General features: G+C 36.4%; 1 protein-coding gene across 3 annotated transcripts in view; it reads right to left on the reverse strand.

Annotated features, from left to right (window-relative positions):
• Positions 1–24,912, reverse strand: part of igsf21a (immunoglobin superfamily, member 21a) — a 247,616-nt gene that overhangs the window by 16,484 nt on the left and 206,220 nt on the right. For all 3 annotated transcript variants that reach the window (XM_084396183.1, XM_084396182.1, XM_084396181.1), the window contains exons 5-6: positions 16,899–17,014; positions 2,398–2,878 (exon numbers count right to left, since the gene is read on the reverse strand). In XM_084396183.1, the coding sequence (XP_084252309.1) occupies positions 2,398–2,878; positions 16,899–17,014 (597 nt within the window). The remainder of the gene's footprint in view (positions 1–2,397; positions 2,879–16,898; positions 17,015–24,912) is intronic.

Genomic DNA, 24,912 nt, shown 5'->3' on the forward strand with positions numbered 1-24,912 from the left:
GGTGTGTTAAATAAGGGAGACATACAAAATGTGCAGAGCAGTGGGTCACGAGGACTGGAATTGGGAACCACTGGGTTAGTGGATCACCTGCACCAGAAGTATCAGGATAGTAACTGGAATAAATAAAACAGCCTTGTTCCTCGAAGTCATAATGGAACAGAAGTTGCAACTGACTTTACTTCCATATGTCAAATAATCACAGGTTTTTACTTTATTTTTTTTTATTTTTTTTATTTTTATTTTTTACTACCGTATGGTAGTGTATGCATGCATGAGAGAAGACACAATTAAAACCAATAAACTGCATACATGGTTTTGTATTCTTTGGGTGAAAACAAAAAGAAGCCGAAATAGTGCTCTTCATCTTTTTTTCTTAAGAAACCTAGGTGCTGTTAAATTTATGGATCGAACTGTTGCACAGACAAGGCTTTGTTAAAATACAAAAATCGAAAGTTAGCAAAGCTTTTCTAGGCCTGCACTCTAGCGAATTTACTTCTCTTGCTCTCACTACCATGCAAGCGATGATACAACACCCTCCTTTCCTTGTGCAGCTTCAGAAACAAACGTTCCTGCTCTCAAGACACACATTAAAAAAAAAGAATCTCGCTTTGATGCTGACACCGTGCACTTGTTAAATTTGCACAGGAATTTTAAGGAAATTCAATGAAAACATGGTTTATATTCTAAATTGTAAGGCCTATGTAGTGAATTAAAGATGTTACAAATAAAAGCAATTTTCTTCTTGTTTTATTTGGAACTCAGTGGATGCAAAACAAAATAAAAGCTTATTCAAAACCAATGAACAGTTTTGGCATCAGTGCAAAAACAGCTTCACATTACATAAGTATTTTATGCATAAATATTTAAAAATGTAGATCTAGATAATCTAAAAAAAGATAGTTTTAAAAGAAGTATTAATGTTGCTTGTTATAACGTTGCCTGGCAAGCGTAAACAACTAATCACCACTTTGCATTATACCCCTTTGAAAAGCATGTTCTTGTTTATCTTGACTGGCTTTGGGACATGTCCCGCACTACATTTTCACATTTATCCATGTATCATTATTATGTGTAAATAAAGCAGTCTTGCCCACGGAGAGATGTGAAATACATCTCCAGCAGTATAAACAGTGAAGCAAAAACACCCGGTTGATGCATTTCTATTGTTGCACAGTTTATGCCCAACTGCATATAGTAAAACAACTTATTGATGTGTTATTCACGAAGCTAAGGGATCTGTCTTTGTCATTTAGCACAAACCAATTCCTCAAACATAGAGATCCCATGATTTGTTTTGGTATATCGTGGCTATATGCAATCAAATTTTACTCTGCTATTGTTTTCCCCTGTGGTTATAATGATTATTTCATAAACACCAGGGAACCATGTTTGAGAGAAAATAAAATCACATCTCTCTATCTCTCAGGGTAAGAGGCAAACATTTGTAAAAGAAGCAGATCCTCTTGCGATAGGATTGCAAACTTCTGTCTTAGCAGCCATGAAACGCACAGAGGGAGATCATGCTGGAATGAGACGTGAATGACGGAACAAGTGAGAATGAGAAAGAGAGAGGAATATTGAATGGAACTTCTAGACCATCCTTCCTTTCTTCGTCTTATCCCTAGTTTTTTGTCCTTTCCCCTCGTTCATCTCTTTCTGCACTGCTCTTCTACCATTAAGTGTGAGAAATGTCTCTGTTTATCTTGTCTTGCGTCTCATCACTCGCCTTTTTCTGAGGGCTGATAGCAGAGACTACAAGTGAGTGCTGCCTTTGAAGTGATAATGGGATCATAAGGCCATCTTTGTTGTAGCTTTAAAAGCAAAAAAATGCACAAAAAAGCATCTCATCCATGAAAATACAAAGGTATGTGAGCATCCCATTCTTTTTTGATATTGCTCTATGACTTTTATTACATGCAGAAATATAATTTCACTGACAAATTACATATCCTCGCCTTAGTATCTTAATTAGCAGACAGTAAAGCTTTTTTTAAATTAAGAATGGGTTGCAACAGTGAGATCCAGCATCATTTTAGTGCACTGCGAGATTCCCTTTATCCTTGATTTCTTTAATTCAGGTTGACTTTTTCAATAACATGGTTAAGTTAACTCAATCTACTGCACGGACAGCTCAATGAATTGGCCTGTCACTCACTGGAAGATTTTGCATTCTGCATTAGCAACTGCAATCTACTTGCCTGTAATGCAATTAAGCAACAAATAGAAACCAGTGTTGGTCTCGCTGCATCTGTCAGATGGGGATGTAAAGGGATTTACCCGTGATCGGGCGAGGGGAGGTGAATGACTAGGATGAAGGTCAAAAACATTTTTTTCAAATCGATCTTAAGATCTATATCCTGCCAAATCAATGGTAAAGCCAACAAAAGCAAGACTTACCCAGTATGACCTCAGTCTGCATAGGCATAGAGAGAGCCGGGTGCATGACCTCACAGCTAAACAGGGCGTCGTTGTCCAACTGTGGATTCAGCGTCCAGGTAAGCTTGGCCTGAACCAGCACAGACCCATCACTCTGGGGAATGTGTGTGTTGCTGAAGAAGTACAGGGGGTCTGTACTCTGAACCCAGCGAGGGAACTCCCGACTGACCACTGTCTCTGGGATGGTCTCTGTGGCCGGGCTGGGCTCTTGGCCGGGCTGTCTGGCCATGTAGCTCCGCCCAGGGCTCTCCGTGTAGAGGCGTCCGGGCTTGCCATCCGGACCCAGCAGAGATAGAGACTTCCTCAGCTTAGTGTCATCCAGATCCCTGCTGATCAAAGGTCTGGCTCCACGCACACCAGCGGAGCCGGCGCCCTCGTAACCCACAGTGGGCGAAACGTAGGATATCACCTCTATCAACTCTCCGTCCCGCTTGAAGTATACCTGGAAAGACACACAGAAAGTTAAAGTGTGTGCGAGTTTTCTCACCTTCAGACTGTTTATTAGCACTTAAATTAGACTAAGACAATTTTTAAAACACCATGTAAACTTTTTAGTCCAACTGAAAACGTGTCAGAAGGACTGAAAACGAACAAAGTCCAACCTGCTTCTAAAATATGCTGGTATAAAATAAACAAATAAATAAATATATATATTAGGAAAACAGTATGTGTGTCACATTATGATGAGGATGAAGATGCGAAGAAGCATAGCAGATCTAAATGTAGCTTAAAACAGACACAACCAACACAAGAAAATCAACTCAGAGAACAAAAGACTATACACACAAGATAATGAACTAATATGAAACAGGTGTGAGCTAATAAAGGTAACAATGAATCACCATAACAACAAATTAACACAAACTAGAAACCATGACAATGAAAGGAAACAAGAAAATAATGCGACAAAGTACACAAAAACGGAACCAAAACACCAACATAACGTGACAAAATAAACTGTGCAGTTTTAAATAAATAAATGAGTAAATAAAAGTGAGATGGAAAAAGACTCCAATCGGCCACTAAAATATGCATGGCATAAAATAAAAAAATATTTTGATAAACAAACAAACAAAACCGGCCCATAAAATATGCTGGTATAAAAAATAAATAAAAAAATGTTCATAGCATTTTTATTTATCTTTAGACCAACTATATGTAAACTATAGGTTATGGGCCAGCTGAAGCCAGTTTTTCCCCCACTATTTTTCATTTATTTATTATTTATACCAGCCCCTAAAATATGCTATAAATAAATAAATACTTGTCCTTATCTGTCTAAAATAAAATTATTATATTTAAAAATTATGTGAACTGTTTGGTAAAAAATATATTTTTAATAAATTGTGTACGTCTGGACTGTTTCATCAACAGAAACTCACGACTTCATAGAGATGCCAAATCATGTTTAAATATGTTCTTCACACTCTTAAGATTCGCACTGATGTGCTACGATTAGTTGGCAGGTCATGTATTACTACTAGTACAACAGTCAGTATGTCTGTGCTTGACTGTCACCTGGATATGCAGGCTGGTTCTGAAAGTGCTTTGCTGTCTCCACTCTCCAGCATTAAAACCAGCATAATTTTGGTATAAAAATGGTCTGAGGAATAGAAAGTATCTGCTGCAATCAAAGTAAACTGTGAAATTACCTGGCTTGTGATTGGCAAGTCTAAGCAAACGTATCTGGGAAAATGCTAAGCATCATTCAGCCCTCAGCGCTGGTGAATGGAAAATAAACGTGACACAGTTTCTGCTTTGTGTTTATGTTCCACCAGCACATTGCTGTAACAGCCTCTCTCCACTACAGTGCATTTGGGTATTAAGATTCCCGGCTGGTAAATCACTTGACAGGGAATTAAGTTCCCACTTCAACACACAACCTCCAGATATGTGTATTAAATTCAGTAGGCCTAATGCCTGTAGCATTAATGTTTGCACAGTGCTTTGCTTGTACCCCTTTTCCTCTCAATCCCTCCCTTACCCTCCACTGCTCCACTAGAAAGAAAGAGAGGGATTCGGCATAAAGATATAAATGCTCTGTGTGCTATATAGATATATTATATATAATCTGCTTGTCCATTCAGGGACCTTTGGACTCTTTAAATTCCGTTTGCACAAGATCAAAGTGTCATTGCATTACACAAGACCTCTCCTTGCACTGTAGCCCTTTTTCTGCCCTTTCTTTATGTGTGTGGTTTAGTCTGGCTTTGATTTGATCCCACCATTTATGCCCTCGCACTCGGCAGGGTAAATAAACAATGTAACAAGGGTGAATTAAGCTCACGTCCTTGAGAAGTCTTGTTTCCTGCTACTGTAGCAATATCACAAGAATTTAGATAGATAGGAAGTGAGAGAGTCTTGTAAGGGACAGCGCTCTTTTCCTCCACGCGAGGACTGTTTTTGTGGCTAATGTGCTCTAAAGTACACACTTTATCTCTGCTGCTGAGAGAGGTTAACAGCATATACCACACTGTGGCTTTTACTTGCATTATCGGACTATTTGCCCCTGCAGCACAGAGAAGGGGAGACAAAAGCAGATGCATAGTGGAAACCACATGCTAATAGCTTAGGCTTCAGACAACAGCTAATGACTAATATTAGTGGCTGTGTGAGATAACAAAACAATGGCTTGACTACGGAGGCTTTTTAGAAAGGACAATGCAATAATTCATGCTACGGCTGAACAGAGGCTAGTTCAATTGCAACGTATGGAGGATCTATAGGCAAGTCAAATGAGGGAGTTTTCTAAGCAAGCATATGAGCAATGCCAGTTTGTCACATGCCTGTTTAACACGTAAACACACAATATGAAGGTTGCATTGGGGTTGAAGTCTCTTATGCTCAACAAGGCTGCATTTATTTGATGAAATATACAGTATAAACAGTAATATTGTGACATATTATTGCAATTTCAAATAACTGTTTTCTATTTGTATAGCCTATTCTAAAATGTATTTTATTCCTGTTTTAACACAGCTACATTTTCAGCAGCCATTGCAAGGGTTAGTTCACCCAAAAATGAAAATGCAAAAGCCTCTAAGTGCCATCTGAAATTTTCTTCTAGAATGATCATTTTTATCAAGCCCGTTTAGTTCAGTAATTTCACTTACATTTCAATGAAAATTACCTATTAATTGCCATTTAAGTGAAATTACTTAACTTAAATATACAAGCTTGATAAAAATGATCATTCTAGAAGAAAATTTCAGATGGCACTTAGAGGTTTTTGCATCTGAACTCTTCAAATCATCAATTACTTTCCGTTGTTCCAAATCTGTAAGACTTCCGTTCATCTTCGAAACACATATGAAGATATTTTAAATGAAATCTGAGAGATTTCTGTCCCTTCATTGATAGTCCACGCAACTACCACTTTGTTTCAAAAAGTTCATAAAGAGATAGTAAAACTAATCCACATGGATTGTGCGGTTTGTTCAGTTGTGCTGCTTAATATTTCTGTAAAAACAGGGATCCTTTTTTCAGGATTTTTTTGATAAATAAAAAGTAAAAAAACAAACAAACAAAAATGGTAAATAAATTAAATGGTTTTAAAGTTATAAAGTGTGACAAGCAGAATTCACAACCAAAGGTCACTTTTTTCAGTTTGCAAAGCATAAAAATGCATACACATGATCAAAAATGTAAGATATAATGTTAGTCTTATTTCTCTTCTATTTTCTTATTTCTTATTAGACATTTCTCTTTAAAAATTCTCATTTTAGACTTCTAATTCGTGACCGGTGTTTTGATTTGCTATATCCTCTGCGTTTCCATGTTCGCCAAAGCGTCATGCGTCAGGTCAAGGGTTACTCTTTTTCCGTAAATCGATGCGTACGGCCGTCTGTCTGAAGCTAGTTATTTTAGTTAGTAAAGGTTTAAATGGATATTTTTCTTACACAAACGCATTGCTTCGCTTGAGAAGTATGATGGATGGATGCACTTTTTTGGGCTTCAAAATCTCGTCCTCCATTTACTGCCATTATAAAGCTTGGAAGAGCAGGACATTTAATACAATCTCTGATTGTATTCTTCTAAAAGAAGAAAGTCATATGCACCAAGGATGGCTTGAGAGTGAGTAAATCATGGGATAATTTTAATTTTTAGGTGATCTATCCCTTTAATGTGTCTGCAGTACCTACATGTCGCCAGCATGTGGAGCTATAAATCCTCTTCCTCAATCTGGGTTAGATATGAGAGAGAGAGAGAGAGAGAGAGAGAGAGAGAGAGAGAGAGAGAGAGAGAGAGAGGCTGCCTCTGCAAATAGTGCACAGAACTCCTATTCATAGCCATGCTAATCACCAAGGTAACGGTCACACAACATGCTCAACTCATTCCAAGCCCCATTCTTTGCAAACACAGTCTCTTCAATTATTCATACTGTAATACAGCTCCCTGCAATTTGAACAGAATGCAGTTGCGGATGCCATACTTCAGTCTTCAACACAGTCTAAACATATGCTCTCACCAACATGTTTCTAAAGAAATGTCGTAATACTTTACAATAAGGCTTTATTTGTTAACATTTGTTAATGCCTTACCTAATATAAGCTAACAATGAGCAATATATATTTTTTAAAGTATTTACTAATCTTTTTTAACATTAGTAAACATTATTTGTTCACGTTAGTTCACACTCTATTAATGAATGTTAATAAATAGAACTTTGGTTTTGAAAAATGCATTGATAAATGTTGAAATTACTAAAGACAAATAAATGCTGTAAAAGTATTTGTTCGTTGATATTAATGTTATATATATATATATATATATATATATATATATATATATATATATATATATATATATATATATATATATATATATATATATATATACACATATACATATATAGGCTACATACACAGTGCTGGTCAGAATTATTTGCCCCCTTGGTAAATATGATCAAAGATGGCTGTAAAAATAAATCTGCATTGTTAATCCTTTTGATATTTTCTTCTTTTTTTTTGTTGCAAAAATCTAACCTTTCATTGAAGTCAAATAATTGAAAGTAAAAAAAATAAAAAAAAATAAAAAATAATTCACATTATGAAATAAATGTTGTTCTCCAAAACACGTTGGGAACAATTATTTGCCCCGTTTTATTAAATACTTTTTGCAACATCCTTTTTCCAAGATAACTCTGAGTCTTCTCCTATAATGCCTGATGAGTTTGGAGAACACCTGACAAGAGATCAGAGAATATTCCTCCATACAGAATCTCTCCAGATCCTTCAGATTCCCAGATCCATGTTGGCACTACTTCTCTCCAGTTCAGCCCACTCATTTTCTATAGGGTTTAGATCTGGGGACTGGGATGGCCATGCAGATGCTTGGTTTTGTGCTCAGTGACCCATTTTTGTTTTGATTTTGATGTTTGTTTTTGGATCAGTGTCACAGAAACAAAAAAAAATAGCTTTTTGGCAGCAAACACTTAATATGGGTTTGGTTCATACAGGGATAAAAAAGTACTCCATGTGTAAAATGAAATACTCTGCTGTATCTTTAATGCTGTGGGCCTAATTTTCTGCCAGAGGTCCTGGACATCTTGTTCAGATACATGGCATCATGGATTCGATCAAATACCAACAGATAAAAAAAATCCTGTGCTAGAAATCTTATAACGGGCCATGTTTGGATCTTCCAACAGGACAGTGATCCAAAAACAAACATTTAAACAATTAAAAATGGGTCACTGAGCACAAAACCAAGCATCTGCAATGGCCATCCCAGTCCCCAGACCTAAACCCTATAGAAAATGAGTGGGCTGAACTGGAGAGAAGTAGTGCCAACATGGATCTGGGAATCTGAAGGATCTGGAGAGATTCTGTATGGAGGAATGGTCTCTGATCTCTTGTCAGGTGTTCTCCAAACTCATCAGGCATTATAGGAGAAGACTCAGAGCTGTTATCTTGGAAAAGGGAGGTTGCAAAAATTGTGTGTGTCTGCAGTTCAGTAGTTATAATATGTTATGTGTATAACAAACTATGTAATATAGTAATACAGCCATGTGTCAGGTACAGTATATATTTATTTCATAATGACAGAAAAACATTTATTTCATAATGTGATTTCCCCCCAACTTTCAATTATTTTACTTCAATGTATATGTATATGTAACACACACACACACACACACACACACACACACACACATATATACATATACATATACACATATACATATATATATATATATATATATATATATATATATATATATATATACATATATATACATATATATACATATATATACATATATATATATATATATATATGTATATATATATACACACACACACACACACATAGTTTATGTTATATATATAACATATTATAACTACTGTTAACAAATGAAACCTTATTGTAGATGGTTACCAAAATGTGATTCCCACAGTCAACATGTGCAAGTTTTGTTAAAAAAATGCTTAAACACATCTCATGGTATAATATATAATAAAAAAGGCTATAGATTTTTTATTAATTTATATTACAGTTTTAGTTTTAGTTTGAAATGTTGCCTTGCCAACTAGCTGAAATAAAATTAGTAAAATAAGTTTTTTTTTATTAAAAATATATATATATTTTTCAGTTAAAGTTTATTTTAATTATAATATTTTTTAATGGCTTTAGTTTTAGTTTCTGTTATAATAATAACCTTGGTTATAATAACTACTGTACATTACAGTAAGCTCCATTAATCATTCCAGCAGAGCATTGCTTATTACTGGTAATGTCTTATCACACCACGAGCAGGAAAAAGCTCATTGTTTCTTTTCACAGGGGATAATCAATTGTCCTTATATTAATTTCTCTCTAATGTGCCTTCAATAATTGCCTTGTATCTACAGCCGTAGTCACAATGCTCATTTCCATCAATACAAATTAGATATCAGACATGTTTGATGTACTGTTGATGGGCTGTCTTTGATTGGTTGTTGTCTGGGGAAAAGCAGAGTTTCTGAAGTCCCTTTTAGGGAGATGTCGGGATGTCACACGTCTAACTCCCACACAACCATAAATAGTTTCCGCATGAATGCGGCGCTCATGTCTCACGCCTTAGTAAGGAGAGTAATTACACAGCAGCCAATGAGTCTATCCAAGCAGGATATATTGCACAATAACGCAGTAAGTGCTGAAATAAGCCAAAATAGCATGTAGTACATTGCCCTTGAAGTGTTTTTGGCAGTTTTTAGATCCACCACATTACAAAAGAAAAAAAAAACCCTTAGTTTCAGGTCTTGAATGCATCAGTGTTCCAGCACACTTTTCACACAATAGAAGCGCACAAAACATGCATGCGTGCGCCCCCACCTCTGTGGATTTGAATGAGCGCAGCAAACAAACAGCGATGTAATTCCGCGTGCTCGCCACAGCACAATGCTTCACACCGCCAGCGGAGCCATTTGCCCATGAATGGACACTAATGAAAGCACCTGCCTACAGCCTATTGCCAAGCACACTATTTTGAGTGGAAAACTCATTTAGAGACTTTACAGTAGTGCCTGTTCCTTTGGCCTCCTTTTCTACTTCCTAACATTGTCATATTTAATCACTGGAGTGTCAAAGAAATTATGGCTTTACATCTGTGGTTAAAATGCGGGAGTGAGAGCCGAGCGAACTTAATGACAGATAATATAGGGGATGATTATCTAGCCCTCTTTCAATCAGCATCAGATTGTGCAGATGACACACCAGCCTGGCCTCAGCTGATGGACTGCAGTGTTTTTGAATGCTGCTCTTCCTGGTATTTAAAGATAAGAAACAACCCTTGACAAACAAAATGCTTAAAATGTTACACTTTAAAAAACAAAGAATACTTTTGAAAAATAAGTTTGTGTACATTCACATGAGTCAATCATTGGCCTAGAGAAAGCAGTTAACTTTTTATTTTGATATAAATTAACTATTCAAAATTAACAACATTTAAACAATGAGACAATACATCATCAATCCTTTTTTAATTTTTTTGTCTTGCCCTGATTCACTATGGTAAGCCTATTATAGGTGTATTTTAGGGCTTTACATGGTGTGGCAGTGGCATAAGTTAGCTGTCACAACGAGTGAGAAAAGTTAAGCAAGCTAAATCTTGAACCTCCGGGGAATCACCTGTTTTAAAAAGAGCAGAAAAGAGGAGAGTATACAGACAAAAAGAAAGTGCGACAGAGCTTGTATAAAACGAGAATCAACATTGGCTTGAGAACTAAGGGATTTGTTGTAAAAGCAAATGGAGGCGTTTTTATTACTCTTATTGCTATTATTTTATTGAACAGGTAAATTGCCATATGTAGCTCTCAGAGTTGATTGTAAAGCACTATCTATTGTGAAGGGTCATATACATATCAGTTCAGTTCAGTTCAGTTCAGTTCAGTTCAGTTCAAGTTCTTTATTCAGTCATGATGTTATTACAGACACAATAATAATCACATCAACAAAATAATAACATTCAATGCTGAATAGGAGCATGAGGAAGACCTAGTCTTATAATTTCATGCCCCTTTTTTCAATAATCTGAACCGACACAAAACAGATGGCTCGCCGTTTTTTATTTATTTATTTGTTTATTTATTTTTATTCCCTCTATCGAGGTGCAATATTACTTCACATCTAAATAATTAATTTCAAATTTGTCAAACATTGGTTCTTATACTTCTCTACCTTCGTATTTTCTAAGTAATTTTTTTTTATACATTTTATTGAACTGAACAATCGTGTTACATGATTTTTGCACAATGTCCAAAGAGTTCCATAAATTGATCCCAATTACAAGAAACCCTTTTTGTTTTTGTGAGGTGCGTGAATATGGTACACAAAAATAGCCTTTTCTTCTATTATTACTGTCAGTAATTAGCATGAATTTGTTTTGAATATGTATTGGCACCAAATTATTTTTCACTCTCCACATAATTTGTAGTATTTTAAATTTGACCAACTCTTTAAATTTCAAGGTCTGCAATTTTATAAACAGTTTATTTGTGTGGTCTCGTAAACCTTTGTAAGTCACAATTCTTATCGCTTTCTTCTGCAATAAGAACAGCCTTTCTGTATAACTGGTGCATGCATTACCCCACACTTCGATGCAATATGTTAAATATGGAACAATTAAGGTTAAATATAGAAGCTGTAATGAAGCTTCATCCAATATGTGTTTAACCTTATAAAGAATACCAATATTTTTACTAACTTTACATATGCAACTGAAGCACAACCAAAACAATGTTCCTCTGCCAAATGCATGCAGTTTTGTTTTTTAACTGCTAGAGGGCCAAAAGTTGCATGATGTACATTTAATGTAACTGCCCTAATGTAACCAAAAACGTGTGATCCTACAGGTGTAATAAAGTCCAGTACCACCTTGGCCAGTGAAAGAGAGAAAAAAAATACTTAGTGCATAAAGGTAAATGCAAAATGAACATTTTGTCATTCTTACCTTTTTGTTGCTCAAAAATGGACTGCTATTTTATCAAAGCAAAGCAAAAACAAACAAAAAAGTCACACAGCTTTGTGAGGAAAATTCTAAAATGTAAGTTATTCACTGAGCTGAGAACAATTTATTTTTTTTCCTTTGTGAAACTTAACAGCTTAGGGTCTCATTTCATTTTTGGATGCACTATGTCTTTAAATTCAACATCCAAATCTGTCAAAAGAATTCTGTCTGCCTGATGAAAGACAAAATAGTTTGAAAAGAGCTGAACGGTGACAAAATGAAGACAGCCTGTTCTAAAAGCAGAGAGATGATGAACATGCCTGGTGCTCAGCTCACTGTGGGAATGATACAATGTTTTGAACCCCAAGCTATGCACGGTGGCTGTTAAATTGATTTCAAGAGGGTGTTAAACTGCAAAGCCATGGCATTGATTTGACTTAGTAAAGATTGTTAAAAAAAGGAGAGTAAACGCATGAAAAAGAAAATAGAAAATGTTTTGGATGATTTAGAAGAAAGCCATGGGGCAATGACACCAGTAAAGCCCAAATGAGATGAATCATAAGACAGTAAAGGAGAAAGGCATTTGAAGTTGCAGAAGAGAAATGCAGTCTGATTCTGAGGCCCAGGAGCACAGCTGTATCTGTTGAGAATAACATCATTTTATTTGTATACTTAGTAAAGCAAGAGGCAAACAAGTGAATAATCGTCCTACAATTCAAGATAAATATTAGTTTGGTTCGGATTTAAAACTTGCTTAGTGACTATTGTTAGCTTTCTGATTCTCTTAAAAGCGTTAAGATTGTGTTTTATATTTGGTTATCTGATTTAAAATATATATATATTTGTTTTAACTCCATGCCATTTTCATCACTTGTCTTTGTCATTTTCTGCTATTGATCCAGATCAGAATATTGCTTTTTGTATGTAGAACTAAACAACTAGACGGTAAAAGAAAGAACAATTTAAAGTTGTATCTACGTCTAGGTCAGCGGAGACCTTTTTATTTATTAATTTATTAATTTAACAGTATACAGTCGATTACAAGGGGACTTTGACATCATTGTTCTCCCTTAATGGGGCCGTTTCAGTTCCAGAGACACCAAATTATTTCTTGAATACAATTAATTTCAAAACATTGTTTTACAGAGCTTCTAAGGTTTGAACACAGAATAGAGGGAAAAAAATCCACATGAGATGTAATCTAATTTGGCAAAAGATTTTTTCCCCATCCAGTTTTGGTCCCATTGAGCCTTATCAAAATCCATGAAACTGCTCCACCCTTTCCCTATTTTTCAACCACATAATTAATTACCACACGGTACCAGAGTAAAGGCCTACTTAATAAAGTTAATTACATTATATCCTGTATGATACAACCTTAAAATGCTTTTGTTTTGATGAGGACAAATACTTACAAAATAAATAAAAATAATCTTATTTTCAGAGCCCAAATAGCTATCAACATTAACTCTTTCCCCGCCATTAGGGGAAATTTCTGTCACTTGTGAGACAACTTGTGAGAAATTTCCGGCTTTCCGTGTTTTCACTGTTATAAGGTAGGGGGCACTATTACACATCTTCTGAAAGAGTACTGAATATCCTGATCAAAACACAGGCGAAGAAGAGGCAGAAACAAGCGATATAATGCAATCGCATTTAATTGCATTAAAATAATGCAATAATCAACATTAAACAGCATATAAATCAAAACTGCCTAATGTTACCGAATTAAATGTCGACCCAGGACAAGCTATAGGACTGTAAAGCTTTGGGGGTGTTGATGGACTCGATCAACTATCTATGTTTTGATCAACATTCTGAAACTGATCCAGATGTAGTCTTTGACAAAAAATGCATTTTTCTCCCACAAGTGTTGATTAAAAAAAAGATTGCACAAAGCTAGAATAAATTGATGTTTGTTTGTTTTATAAAAAAAATCTTCTTTCTTTTGATATAGAAAGAGGCATGTTCAGATATTCATACAACAAAATATTCTGGGGGCAATAAAAATGTTGTGAAAATTATCAAAAACACTGGCGTTTTTTTTTTTTTTTTTTATGCTGGTGGGGAAAGAGTTAATAATAAAAAGAAAAGAGTACCACACTAAAATAATGTCTGATGCAATTTAGAAATAATGTGACCTTTTTTGTAAAGTTTTACCTTATTTATAACATTTTCTATATTTATGTCCCTTATTTTGACTGTGCACCTGCCATAATCTCAAAAAGATTCAAAATTACTGATGATAATGTGAGAATCAGGAAGATCGCGGTTAACAGACTGTTTACCTGAACAAACAAAAATCACTTATCTTTTTGACAGCAAAAAGTTTTAGAAACACATTTATTTCTAAATGTATTCACATGCAAGTGAGAATCAACCTTTATATCTCTGAATAAGTTGTCTTTCACACATCCAAAAGAACCGGCTCATTCGCTATTGAGGATGACACAAATCAAGCCACATTCAACCACCAGCCCAGATTTGAAACTCCTTTGAAAAATATTATTGCAAGAGCCTCATCAGCCTCCCAGACATCCAGGAACCTTTGACAAAGATCTTTTCAGCTCTAATTTAACTGCTGTTTCTTGGCTCATGTCGCTTGTCTGCATTAGTGGGTCTACCTGGGTGTTTGATGAGGAAGCGCAGGCTGTCTTGTGTGAATGAATGGCAGTGGATTGGCTGGTAATGAGAGGCGGAGCGGCGGGTTGAACCCTCCTTGGGACTTGCACTCATGGGTTTTGTGCTAATGAAGGCCAGAGCTGGTCAGCCCTAGTGCTCAGCAATGTGACTCTTCAGGTAGGGAGGTGGAAATCATTTTTACACCACATGCCTATCACGCTGGGCTCTTAATTGCTGAAGATGGGGGTAAGATAGATTCCGGAATACATTACGGAGCGCCCACAGAGCGTGATTAATGGGCTCATGGGATTTTCACAAACTGCTGGTTGAACTCAAGCGGAGCTGGTGTGGATGACATTCATAAGGTTGAGGTGTGTGAGCTGTAAAAAACACCACTGACTTCAATGAAAACACTCAAAGTTACAGGGTCTTTGCACTCTACCCTATACACAATCACTGCACAAACACTGAATAAGAGTCGTTTTAAACCTGTATGACTTTCTTCTGTGAAATACAAAAGCAGATATAAAAAAAAAAAAAAATCATACATTTCCAGTAGGGGTAATGTGTTGTTTTACCTTCATTGAATGGACAAAACATTGTTCTCTTACACAGGACAAAGAAAGTCATCCAGATTTGGAACAACGTGATGGCGATTCAATTATGACAATTTTGGGTAAACTATCTCTTAGGTTTATGCACAAATTATCTTCTACTGTTTTGATAAAAGAGTCCATATAAAGTCAACAATGACATTGAGATTGAAATTGTCAATTGAACAACCAATTCAATAGCACAAAGACCTGTTATTGCTAGGTACGTCAAAATGGTTTGAAGGAACAATAGCCACTTCCACTGTCGGGGCAGTGCGAGCCAGGGCTAACAACGTGCCGGGTGGGGCCAATAGCCTCGGACCTCAAGCACCGAGCCCAAAATCAAGTTGTGTTTCCACTGTCAGGCCAGTAGCCCCACAGCATTGCCCTAAAACCCGCCATTAACACACCTCCATAGAACAACGTCACACAACTCCACTGTTTCACCAGCTGACTGAAAACTAGTTTCACAAACTAGCAGATCGCAAAATGAGCATGACAGAAGCGAACGCTTGGTCTTTACTTAAAGACTTGAGATTCCAGCATCGATATTTGACCAATATTTTACAGTAAAAAATGTTACAGTGACAGTAATTTATTCATTTGTGTCAGGAAAACTGGTATTTACCATTTCATATAAAAAGAGAACACATACCTATTCGCTTGCGCCTTAACTCCATTAAGGCTTTTTAAAGGCTTACGCATTTAGAAAAATATTGCTAAAATATCATATATTAACGTCACATTTCTTTAGAAAGAAAGACTAAACATTTCTATGAATTATGTGATCTGATGAGGTTTGAGTGATCTCTCCCGTCTCTCTAAACTGTTACAGGAGTTTTTATTTATACGAGTTAAGCAGAGTGCATGTTTTTTATGGCATATGCAGATGCATTAGTCCAGTGTCAACAAAGGCACAGGGAAGAGACAGATAAGACATAAAACTAAATAAATACATGATTATAATCATATATGATTTGTCTACGTTCTGCAAGCAGTCTCTGATATTTTCCATAAACGTATGTGAATTTATTATCGCAATAGTTAGCATAAGTAGCTTTTTGCATCGCATATAAATATATTTCTGCTTCATCCAGTGATCAGAATCCCCATCGGATCGCATGGAGGTTATTTTTAAACACTCGCTGGTGTCTAAAAGTGAGTTTTGAGCTGATTTTTTTTTTAAATGTCTTAAATGTTGAAGTTAGCTGGCAGCCAGATATAAAAACATGGGAAATGAGCAGAGGTGTTGACCGACTCCTGACTCAGGTAAACTCCACCTCTGTTCATGGCCACTCCTCAAGCACCACTTGGCTCGCTTTGGACCAAGGTACTCGGCGGGCAAAAAAACCCTGGCCGTTGGCCCCTAGGGAGCGCCGATGAGGCCCGATTAAGCCCCGGAAGTGACAGTGGAAACGCACTAGCACGCTCACTTTTGGCCTGACAGTGGAAACACTGCTAATTAATCTTGCTAAACAATTCAAGGGCTCAAGAAACAATTGTGACCTATTGACACATTACAAGTGGGGACATATTTGCAAGCATTTTGGTTTGTGGTTATGAATATTTAACAAGCTGCGAAACAGTGACTGAAAATGTGAAAATCAGTAAAAAAATTCAGTGCCAGAACTGGAACATACATGACAGAAACTGTTCGAAAACTGGATATGCCTCCTCCACATTATTGCCGTAAGCTACTTGAAGTGGTTGGGACAAAATCGACCATGGCAAAAAAAGTCTTAGGGACATCTTTCAACTGTAAATTATGCCTATTTATAAACAGCATGTGTTCGTGTATAACATTGCCAGGGACTCACCGATGGAGCTGGTTTGCCTCCTTTGGCAATGCAGACCAGAGTGAGGTTCTGGGCCTGGTAGCGGCTGAATGGTGCTGGCGTGTTCTCTGCCACCACTGAGATGTTGTTGGGTGGAGCTGTAGGATAGAGAAAGATATTGATAAACATTCTGCAGGGCCCTATGAAATCTGTTCTCTTTTTTTTTTGTTAAATGTTTTTTTTTAAACTAAATTTAGTAATCCAAAATAATGTATAATCTACTGAAATCATGAAACTTATACAATAAAAAAAGAAAGAAAGAGATTTTTAAGGACCTATGAAATCCGTTTTATTCAAGTTAAACCAAACTTTTATTTGAAATTAAATTCTTGTGAAGTGAACTCTCAGAACAGCTCTGGAGATCTCTGGAGAGTAAAGTTCATGGAGCGTCCTCGTATAGTGAGTCGGCAGGCACTGAAAACAACACAAGCATTAAGTATGTGCAGTAGACGAAACTGCCACGTTAATTCACACAGACACATAGAACAAGCAGGCTTCAGATTTAAATATCAGTCTTATTGGGGTTTAATATTCAAAGACACTAGTCCATATTGCATTTTGATTAATTGTACAGCCCTACTTTTGATTTCTTCATCTAAAATTTGCCAAATTCTGTGACATCCCACATTATACAGTAAATTCCATTTGTATAAATGATTCTGAACTGCATTTCAGAGCTGCATTTCCTTCATAATGACATGCATAGTTATTCCCTATTAAGTGTTTGAACGCTAAATCTCCATACCAGCTTTAACATTCTTTGGTCTTTGAAACAGATTCTGAAATCTTGTGTATATCTAATGCACTTTCAAGTGGAGATGTGGTTGTGCATGGTTGGGGGTTTTGGAGCATGTCAGTGTAGCTTTATTCTGTCAATGGGAGCCCGACTTCTCATATGGGCCAGTTCAGAGTAAAGAAGCAGTGTTGTACAGAAAACTCTTAAGGCAAAAGAGGAAGGAAGCGGAAGTCTGGAAGATGAGAGGATCGTGGTGGGGCCACAGGGAGTTTCAAAGCTGGGTTTCTTAGTCTGCGAAGACTCTGACCCATCGCATTGAAATGAGATACAACCACCTACGATGCAGAACCGCAAATGTACGGTCCTCGGGGTGCTGTTATAGTGCTCGGCATTCCAGCAGCTATCTGAAACATAAAAAGCACCGGTCATAAAGGCTGTGTGTGAGAAACCGGAGTTGTTTAAGACGATGTGCGAAGCTTTATGCATATAATATCAACCAACTCCTGCCAAGCTCCACCGGGGAGCCATACGAGCATGTCACGACATCGGAAAAGCAGGAGCGTATATCTTGACCGCCTGTGGGGATCCATGGGGAAGACAAAGACGGACTTCCTGGTACTTAACGTAGAAAGGATATGACGCTGGAAGGCTAGAAAACAAACCCCTTCCCAGTTCTCCATTTGAATAGCCTTAATTTAAGCCAACCTGTCAGCCGGAATGAGCTGACTTTATCAGCTGTTCAGGGATGAAAAGGGGCGTGGGGGTTTATCACATCTGCATTTTTTTTTTTACAAGCACCAAGCGATTAATGATCCCCTGTCAACACGCGTAGGTGGGCATTGACTATTCAGGCAGCTGCATTATCACATAAAACACTTCCTGCAAATTCCCTTTCACACCCTGCTGAGACAATTGGATGTTGCTTCTGCTCAGTTAGGACCAGTGTTGAGTGTTTTTATTTTATTTATTTTTTGCATGTTGAAAGGATGACAAAAGGCATGTGATATCAGCAGAGGATTAGAGTGTTAGTTCACCCCCCAAAAAATGAAAATTGTATCATAATTTATTCACCAAACAGAACACAAAACAAAGAAAGGTCGCTTTTTCCATGCAATTGGCTTTCAAGCTTCAAAAAGGAAGCAAAAGTGTTATAAAACTAAACTAAAGTGGTCTACATGACTGAAACCATGATAGTTTGAGGGACAAATAGACTGACAATTTTGCTCTTATTTACTGATAATTTTCCCTTCCTGAACTCAAGAACCACATCACTTTGATGCGTTAATGAATCATTCAGATGTTTTTGTGACCTGGATCAACCGGTTCATCAAAATGATCAGACTCCAGTACTTTACAAATCAGACATAACTACTTTTTCCACGTATTTGTGAATGGGCACAGAGAGGTTTTCAGTAAATAATGATTCATTTTTGGTTTGCTACTTATGCAAAACTATTGTATGGAATATACTTGGAATATAGCATTTATGATACTTTTATGGCGTTTTTTTGTCATTTTGGAACTCGACAGTGCCAGTTATTGTTCACTTTCATCATATTGATCATACTAGCATTCTTCAAAAAAGTATACTTTGTGCTCCAAAAAGAAAAAAAAAGAAAAAGAAAAAAAGAAGAAAAAGACAAGAGAGAAAGCCATACATGTTTGACAGTAGTTTCATTTTGGGTGAACTATTCCTTTAAAGAAGAGCCCTTTAGGACATCTGCTATGAATCACTTGATCGATAACCCTTGCATACTAAGCAGGCAGAGGATGAAATAAAGATTGCATATCAGGAGGCCAAGGGTAATAAAGTTTTTTCAGAGTGTCACTTTAAGTCTAAATCCATGTGCCATTCTCCAATAAATGTGCAATTGAAATTAATTGATTAAAAGAAAAAGGATGGAAGAATGTGTGAAGGTTTGAGAGCTTTTGTTTCCTCACCACCTAATTGCTTATTGATGGCAGATGTATGGCAGGAAATTAACCTTAGCGAACACTATTAGCTCTCTGGGAAACTGAGACTTGTCCTAAATTGGAGAATGATATGCTGTCACTTGATATTGCGGAGGGGACTATAATACGCACACCTGCACGCACAACCAGGATGCAGAACGCTGGTTCTGAATTGATGGCGTCCCAGAGCCATAAAAGAGAATGTTAAATGTTCTGTTTGTTAAATGCTCACAGTGGTCTTGATGGATGAGACCCCGTGGTGTCTGTTTATAGCAGTGGCTAGTCAAGGCTAATTAACCATGTGCTCTCACAACTGCTTCACGAAATGAGCCAAGCATACCGATACAAACCAATGCCAGTCAAAAAATTCTATTGGCCTTATCATCTGAGTAAGCCAGACTAGATTTCTGCTTAACCCTTTTACTAAATTCTACCTGATAATCAACACTCAATTAATCATAGATTTGATGCCAAAATGATAGTACGGTTGATTGCAAAATGATTAGATATATGCTTAGCCTACTGTGCAAGTTAATTCTGATAAATTCTCTCCTGCTGTGATGGCAGGTCTCCTTTCAGTCAATATTCACATGTTTCAGTTCATAAATTGTTGGTAATTTCTAATGCTAAAGTAACAGTAAAGACAAACACATTCAATAATGCATTGATGGAATGTTAGTACATGATTAAAGAAGTTTTAGGACTGCGATTGAGACATTGCTTTTATTCAACAAGTTAATATGGAACAACAATTTAGACGCCGTATTACTTGTCTGTTTTTGCTCCAATGATGACGAAACCATTATGCATCTCTAAGCAACAAAGTGAGGTGGTGTTTAATTCCATGAATAGATCTCTTTTTGAACAAATTAGTTGAGCAAATGATTCAATGACTCCCTCAAAGACAATGGCTAAGTAGCATACTAGAATTCTACTCTTAATAGTTCTGCTATATAAATATATAGCAAATATAGTAAGAGTAGTATGCAATTTCAAATTCAACCAGTTTCATTTGTGAAACAATCAGCGTTTTTCAATGAATAGGTTAAATCATTTATTTATTTATTCACTCTCTCATGAAGACAGTAACTTGCTTTGTTCTTAAATTAATATGCGTTTTTGACTCACTCATAAGTAATTGCTGTCATCTATTGGCATAATAGGGGTGTAAATCGGACAGTTAATCACGATACGATATCTATTCTCTCAGCGTGCGATACGATATTTGCAGATACCTCAAATAATTCTACGATACGATTACGATTCGATTCAGGGCTGTATCGATCGATTAATCGATATTTAGATATTATGTGCCAAGTGTACACAACCAGTTACGTTTATTAACTCACTAATACATGCAAAAATATATAACATGAAAGTTTAATTAAACTCTTTGAAAATTGCACACCCTCTCCCAATTGGGACATTTACAAGTTATTTGTTACAAGTAAAAAAAAAACAAAAAAAACATGACATCTGAAAATGAACAAGAACAGAGTTATCTGTTTTTGCAAATGAATTCTATAACAGAAGAGTTCATTTGCAAAAACAGATAACTCCGTTCTTGTTCATTTTCATATTATCATGTTTTTTATATATTGTGCATTTGAATATCAATCAAACTGCAGCTGTGTTGTTTTGATTAAGTAATAATAACAAAAGGTCATTGAAAGTTTTTTTAGTTTTTTTTTGGCAAAAGCAGATAACTCCACATTTCATGTTTCAGAGTTAAACAAAGCCAAGTAATTGCTATGATACATAATAAAACACTTGGTTAATCTTTGTAACGTTAATCTTCCAGCTGACATAGACGCCTGTCAAACTTTGTTGTTGTGATTAACGTACACGCAATACAGAGAGCTTTTCCCTCACCACTAACGTGCTGTTTTAGCAAGATTCCGTGAAAGATTTTCAGCTTTTATTTTCCTTTTACACCACGAAGAAGATATCACGGGTTCATCAAGTTCGCTGAAATCCATCCTCGATCACTTTTAGTCAGCTTTGACGAAACTCCTCTCAGCTAGCGCGACTTTTCAAAGTGACAAGCAAGCAGCCTTGTCACCTGAACTGAATACTGCGCACTGATTCGCTAAAACAGACTTTTCAGGGCTTGTCGTTTCTGCTGTAAAACATGAACTCGCGATGCCTTGACAGTGGAAAATACTGGCTTTTGTGACAAAGGGTTCAGTCAATCTTGTCAGGCGTCTATTTCAGCGGAGAAAAGTTACGTGAGGATGTGGAGTGTGTCAAAATAAAGGTAGGCTACCATATATTGATATTTTATGTGTGGTATTGATGCATCGATACATTAGACGTTTGATCGATGCATCGATCCATATCAATGTATCGTTACACCCCTATGGCATAATGTTGTAACTTGCTGAAAGTGTCACAGAAAAACCCCACCACTACAAGCCTGTGCACTTTATATTACATATACATACATATAGTTGTATCTGCACATTAAACTGGAAGAAAGTACAGTATTTAAACATCCATGTTATAATCACAGACACAAGGCTACTAATTGTACCGAAATAATTAGCTTTACACTTTTTAACATATGGGAGAAGGCACTGAAGAAATATATGCAATATTATCAATAAATAATACTATGGCAAATTCTTAAACTACAAAGGCAGTCTGGGAGTTTATCATGAGACTCATCTCAACTCCACAGTTTGCGTTGGAATTTATAAGAGAAATTAAAGCTGCTCTGGATGTTGTAAATAGGGAAATCTAAAAAGCCAAGACTTTAGAATAATCCTTGATGGAATGTTTGAAACGATTAAATTCTATGGCTGGTATGCTTGGCACACAACAATACCTTGTTTAATCCTTATACAGATTAGGAATGTTGCTTGATGCGATGGAATTACAGCTTTTTCACACTCAATTTGATTAAACTCAAGGTCCTTGAGTGTTTTTGTTTTTTTTAGTACAATTTTTCATTTAATTTACATTAAATTGAGACAGAAAACACATGGCATTTTCAAAGAGGAGCCCATTTTGTCAACTTCGTCACACTTGTCTCCCGTCGGTGTAAGTTCAACATAAATTTTATCAAGTTTCAACACCACAGTCAAAGAAAAAGCTGATTTATATATAAAAAAAACAAACAAGATTGAATGTTTATTGAATGAGTCATTTTTATTCTCAGATGATCAAGTTGGAAAATAATCACTGCTGTTGTGACCACTTGCAATTTTATTCCTGCTGTAAACAAAGCTCCAAAAGAGAAACACACTAGGAAGGTCACTATAAACCTATAGGTTTTGTTGTGATGTATATAAAATAAGAATCACCAGAGTTGGTTCACTGGTCTCCTCACTGACCCTAAAGTAAATCTTTTTCATTTCATTGCACAAGTCTCCTAAATCTGCCACAGGCACTGAGATTAAGCCTTAAACAATTCTCAATAAATCTGATTGATTGGTTGGTTGGTTGGCAGATATAGTTATTCCTTGGTGGCTCTTAAGATGAATTATTATATGTGAATGGCACAATGTTACTGCTAACTCAAATCTGAACACGAGGACATGATGACAACAGAACTCATAACCAAAGTCAGTCCTGGCATGTTTCTGTGAATGTCCGTCTGGCAGCTGTTAAAAGTAATGTAAAGTGTGTAAATTTGTGGCAATTTTAGTTTGAAGGAATATTTCACACACACACAAAAAAAAAAAAAATCTTCTGGAATTACATGATAGTGTTGAGTGAGAAACAAACCGAAATTTAAGCTGTTATTCACTGACCACTAATCTTCACCTCTAGTCTGTGAGTTGATCTCGAGAAGCGAATCGGTCCAATTCATGAACAAATAATTTAGCCGAAACAACCAACAATTAATTCATGATACAGACATCACTACTTTTCTGGTGAACTCTCATGGATGTGCAATATTTTCAGTTTGGTCTGTTCTTCACAATAATCTGTCTTATGACTTTAAATAAATTGAAACATAGCACAAGGGCCATATGGACAAATTTGATCTCACAGCTAGGGGTGGGAATCTCTAGGCACCTCACGATTCGATTCAATTACGATTCAGAGGGTAACGATTATCGATGCATCTGTTTTTGTGTGTGTGTGACTACTTGGTACTTTTAAAGCAAAGTATTCATGATGACCCATAAAGAATTTACTTCCAATACTTCCTATATTCATTTTATTAATAAAACAAATGGAAGTGATTTGGCAAGTCGGCAGGTAAGGTTACATTTGCCAGCATATGTCCCAACATTGCAAAGAACCACCAGGAAAATAAATGTGTGCCCGTACTAGCAGCATACTTGTAGTAAATTAATACAAACTTCAGCATATTCTGAATCTCTAGCATTTAATAATAGACTTCTAACCAATATCCTCTTGTTATTTCCAATGAGCTATATAATCCTACAGACAAAAAAAAAACTAAACAAAAAAACATTTTGCTGTAGCAAAATCACAAACAGTTTTTGTTCAAAAAGGAGCCGTTTTATTGGTTGGCGCCTAGCCAGTGAAATGGGACTTCTATTGTATGCGATGATGTCACGAAACCCGCGTCCTTGGGGACGCTCTGAAACGCTAACATGGCTTAACGCATTAGACTGATATTAAAAGAAATTAATTATATTATCATACTCCATAAACACCATACTAATAATGCATACTACAGAAAAGCAGATGAGCACAGAATATGAACGCAACGCGTTTAATTAAGACAGTGCATGGTATTAAAAGACCAAACTCAGGAAACACGATACGTTACGCATTTTGCGAATGAAAACGTTACGCATTTTCCTCTTAAGAAACTTAAGAAAACACTTAATGGACCAACAGTTATAAAAATGAAAAAACACACAATTTGTTATACATTAATAAAACACAGGCAGCAGGTTTATTTGCGCTGAACACAAATTTGCTTTCTTTTAGGGATGCACTGATCCGATACTCAGTATCGGTATCGGCTCCGATACTGCCATTTTTGCCGGATCGGGTATCGGTCAGACGAGGCCGTTCCAAATCCGATATTGTGCGTATACTATTCAGTGTTATTGTTAAGCCCCACAAAAGGCACACAAACATTATAAAGTACCATACGTTTTCGTGCACAATATTATAAGTGTTCTGAAGGCATTATATAGTATAATGTGAGATAGAAATGAATATTTAAGTCATTAAATTCAAGCTCACGTAAACGTTTCCCTCAGCTGCGGCTGTCAATCATTCTTCATTCAGCATTCAAACAGCGCGTCGCGTTCGGTTACGACTGTTAACACGATGAAACTCTCTCCAAGATGATTCAATGTTACTATTATTATACTT

This window comes from Rutilus rutilus, assembly GCF_951802725.1.
Source record: "Rutilus rutilus genome assembly, chromosome: 22".
In the NCBI taxonomy this organism is placed as follows: Eukaryota; Metazoa; Chordata; class Actinopteri; order Cypriniformes; family Leuciscidae; genus Rutilus; species Rutilus rutilus.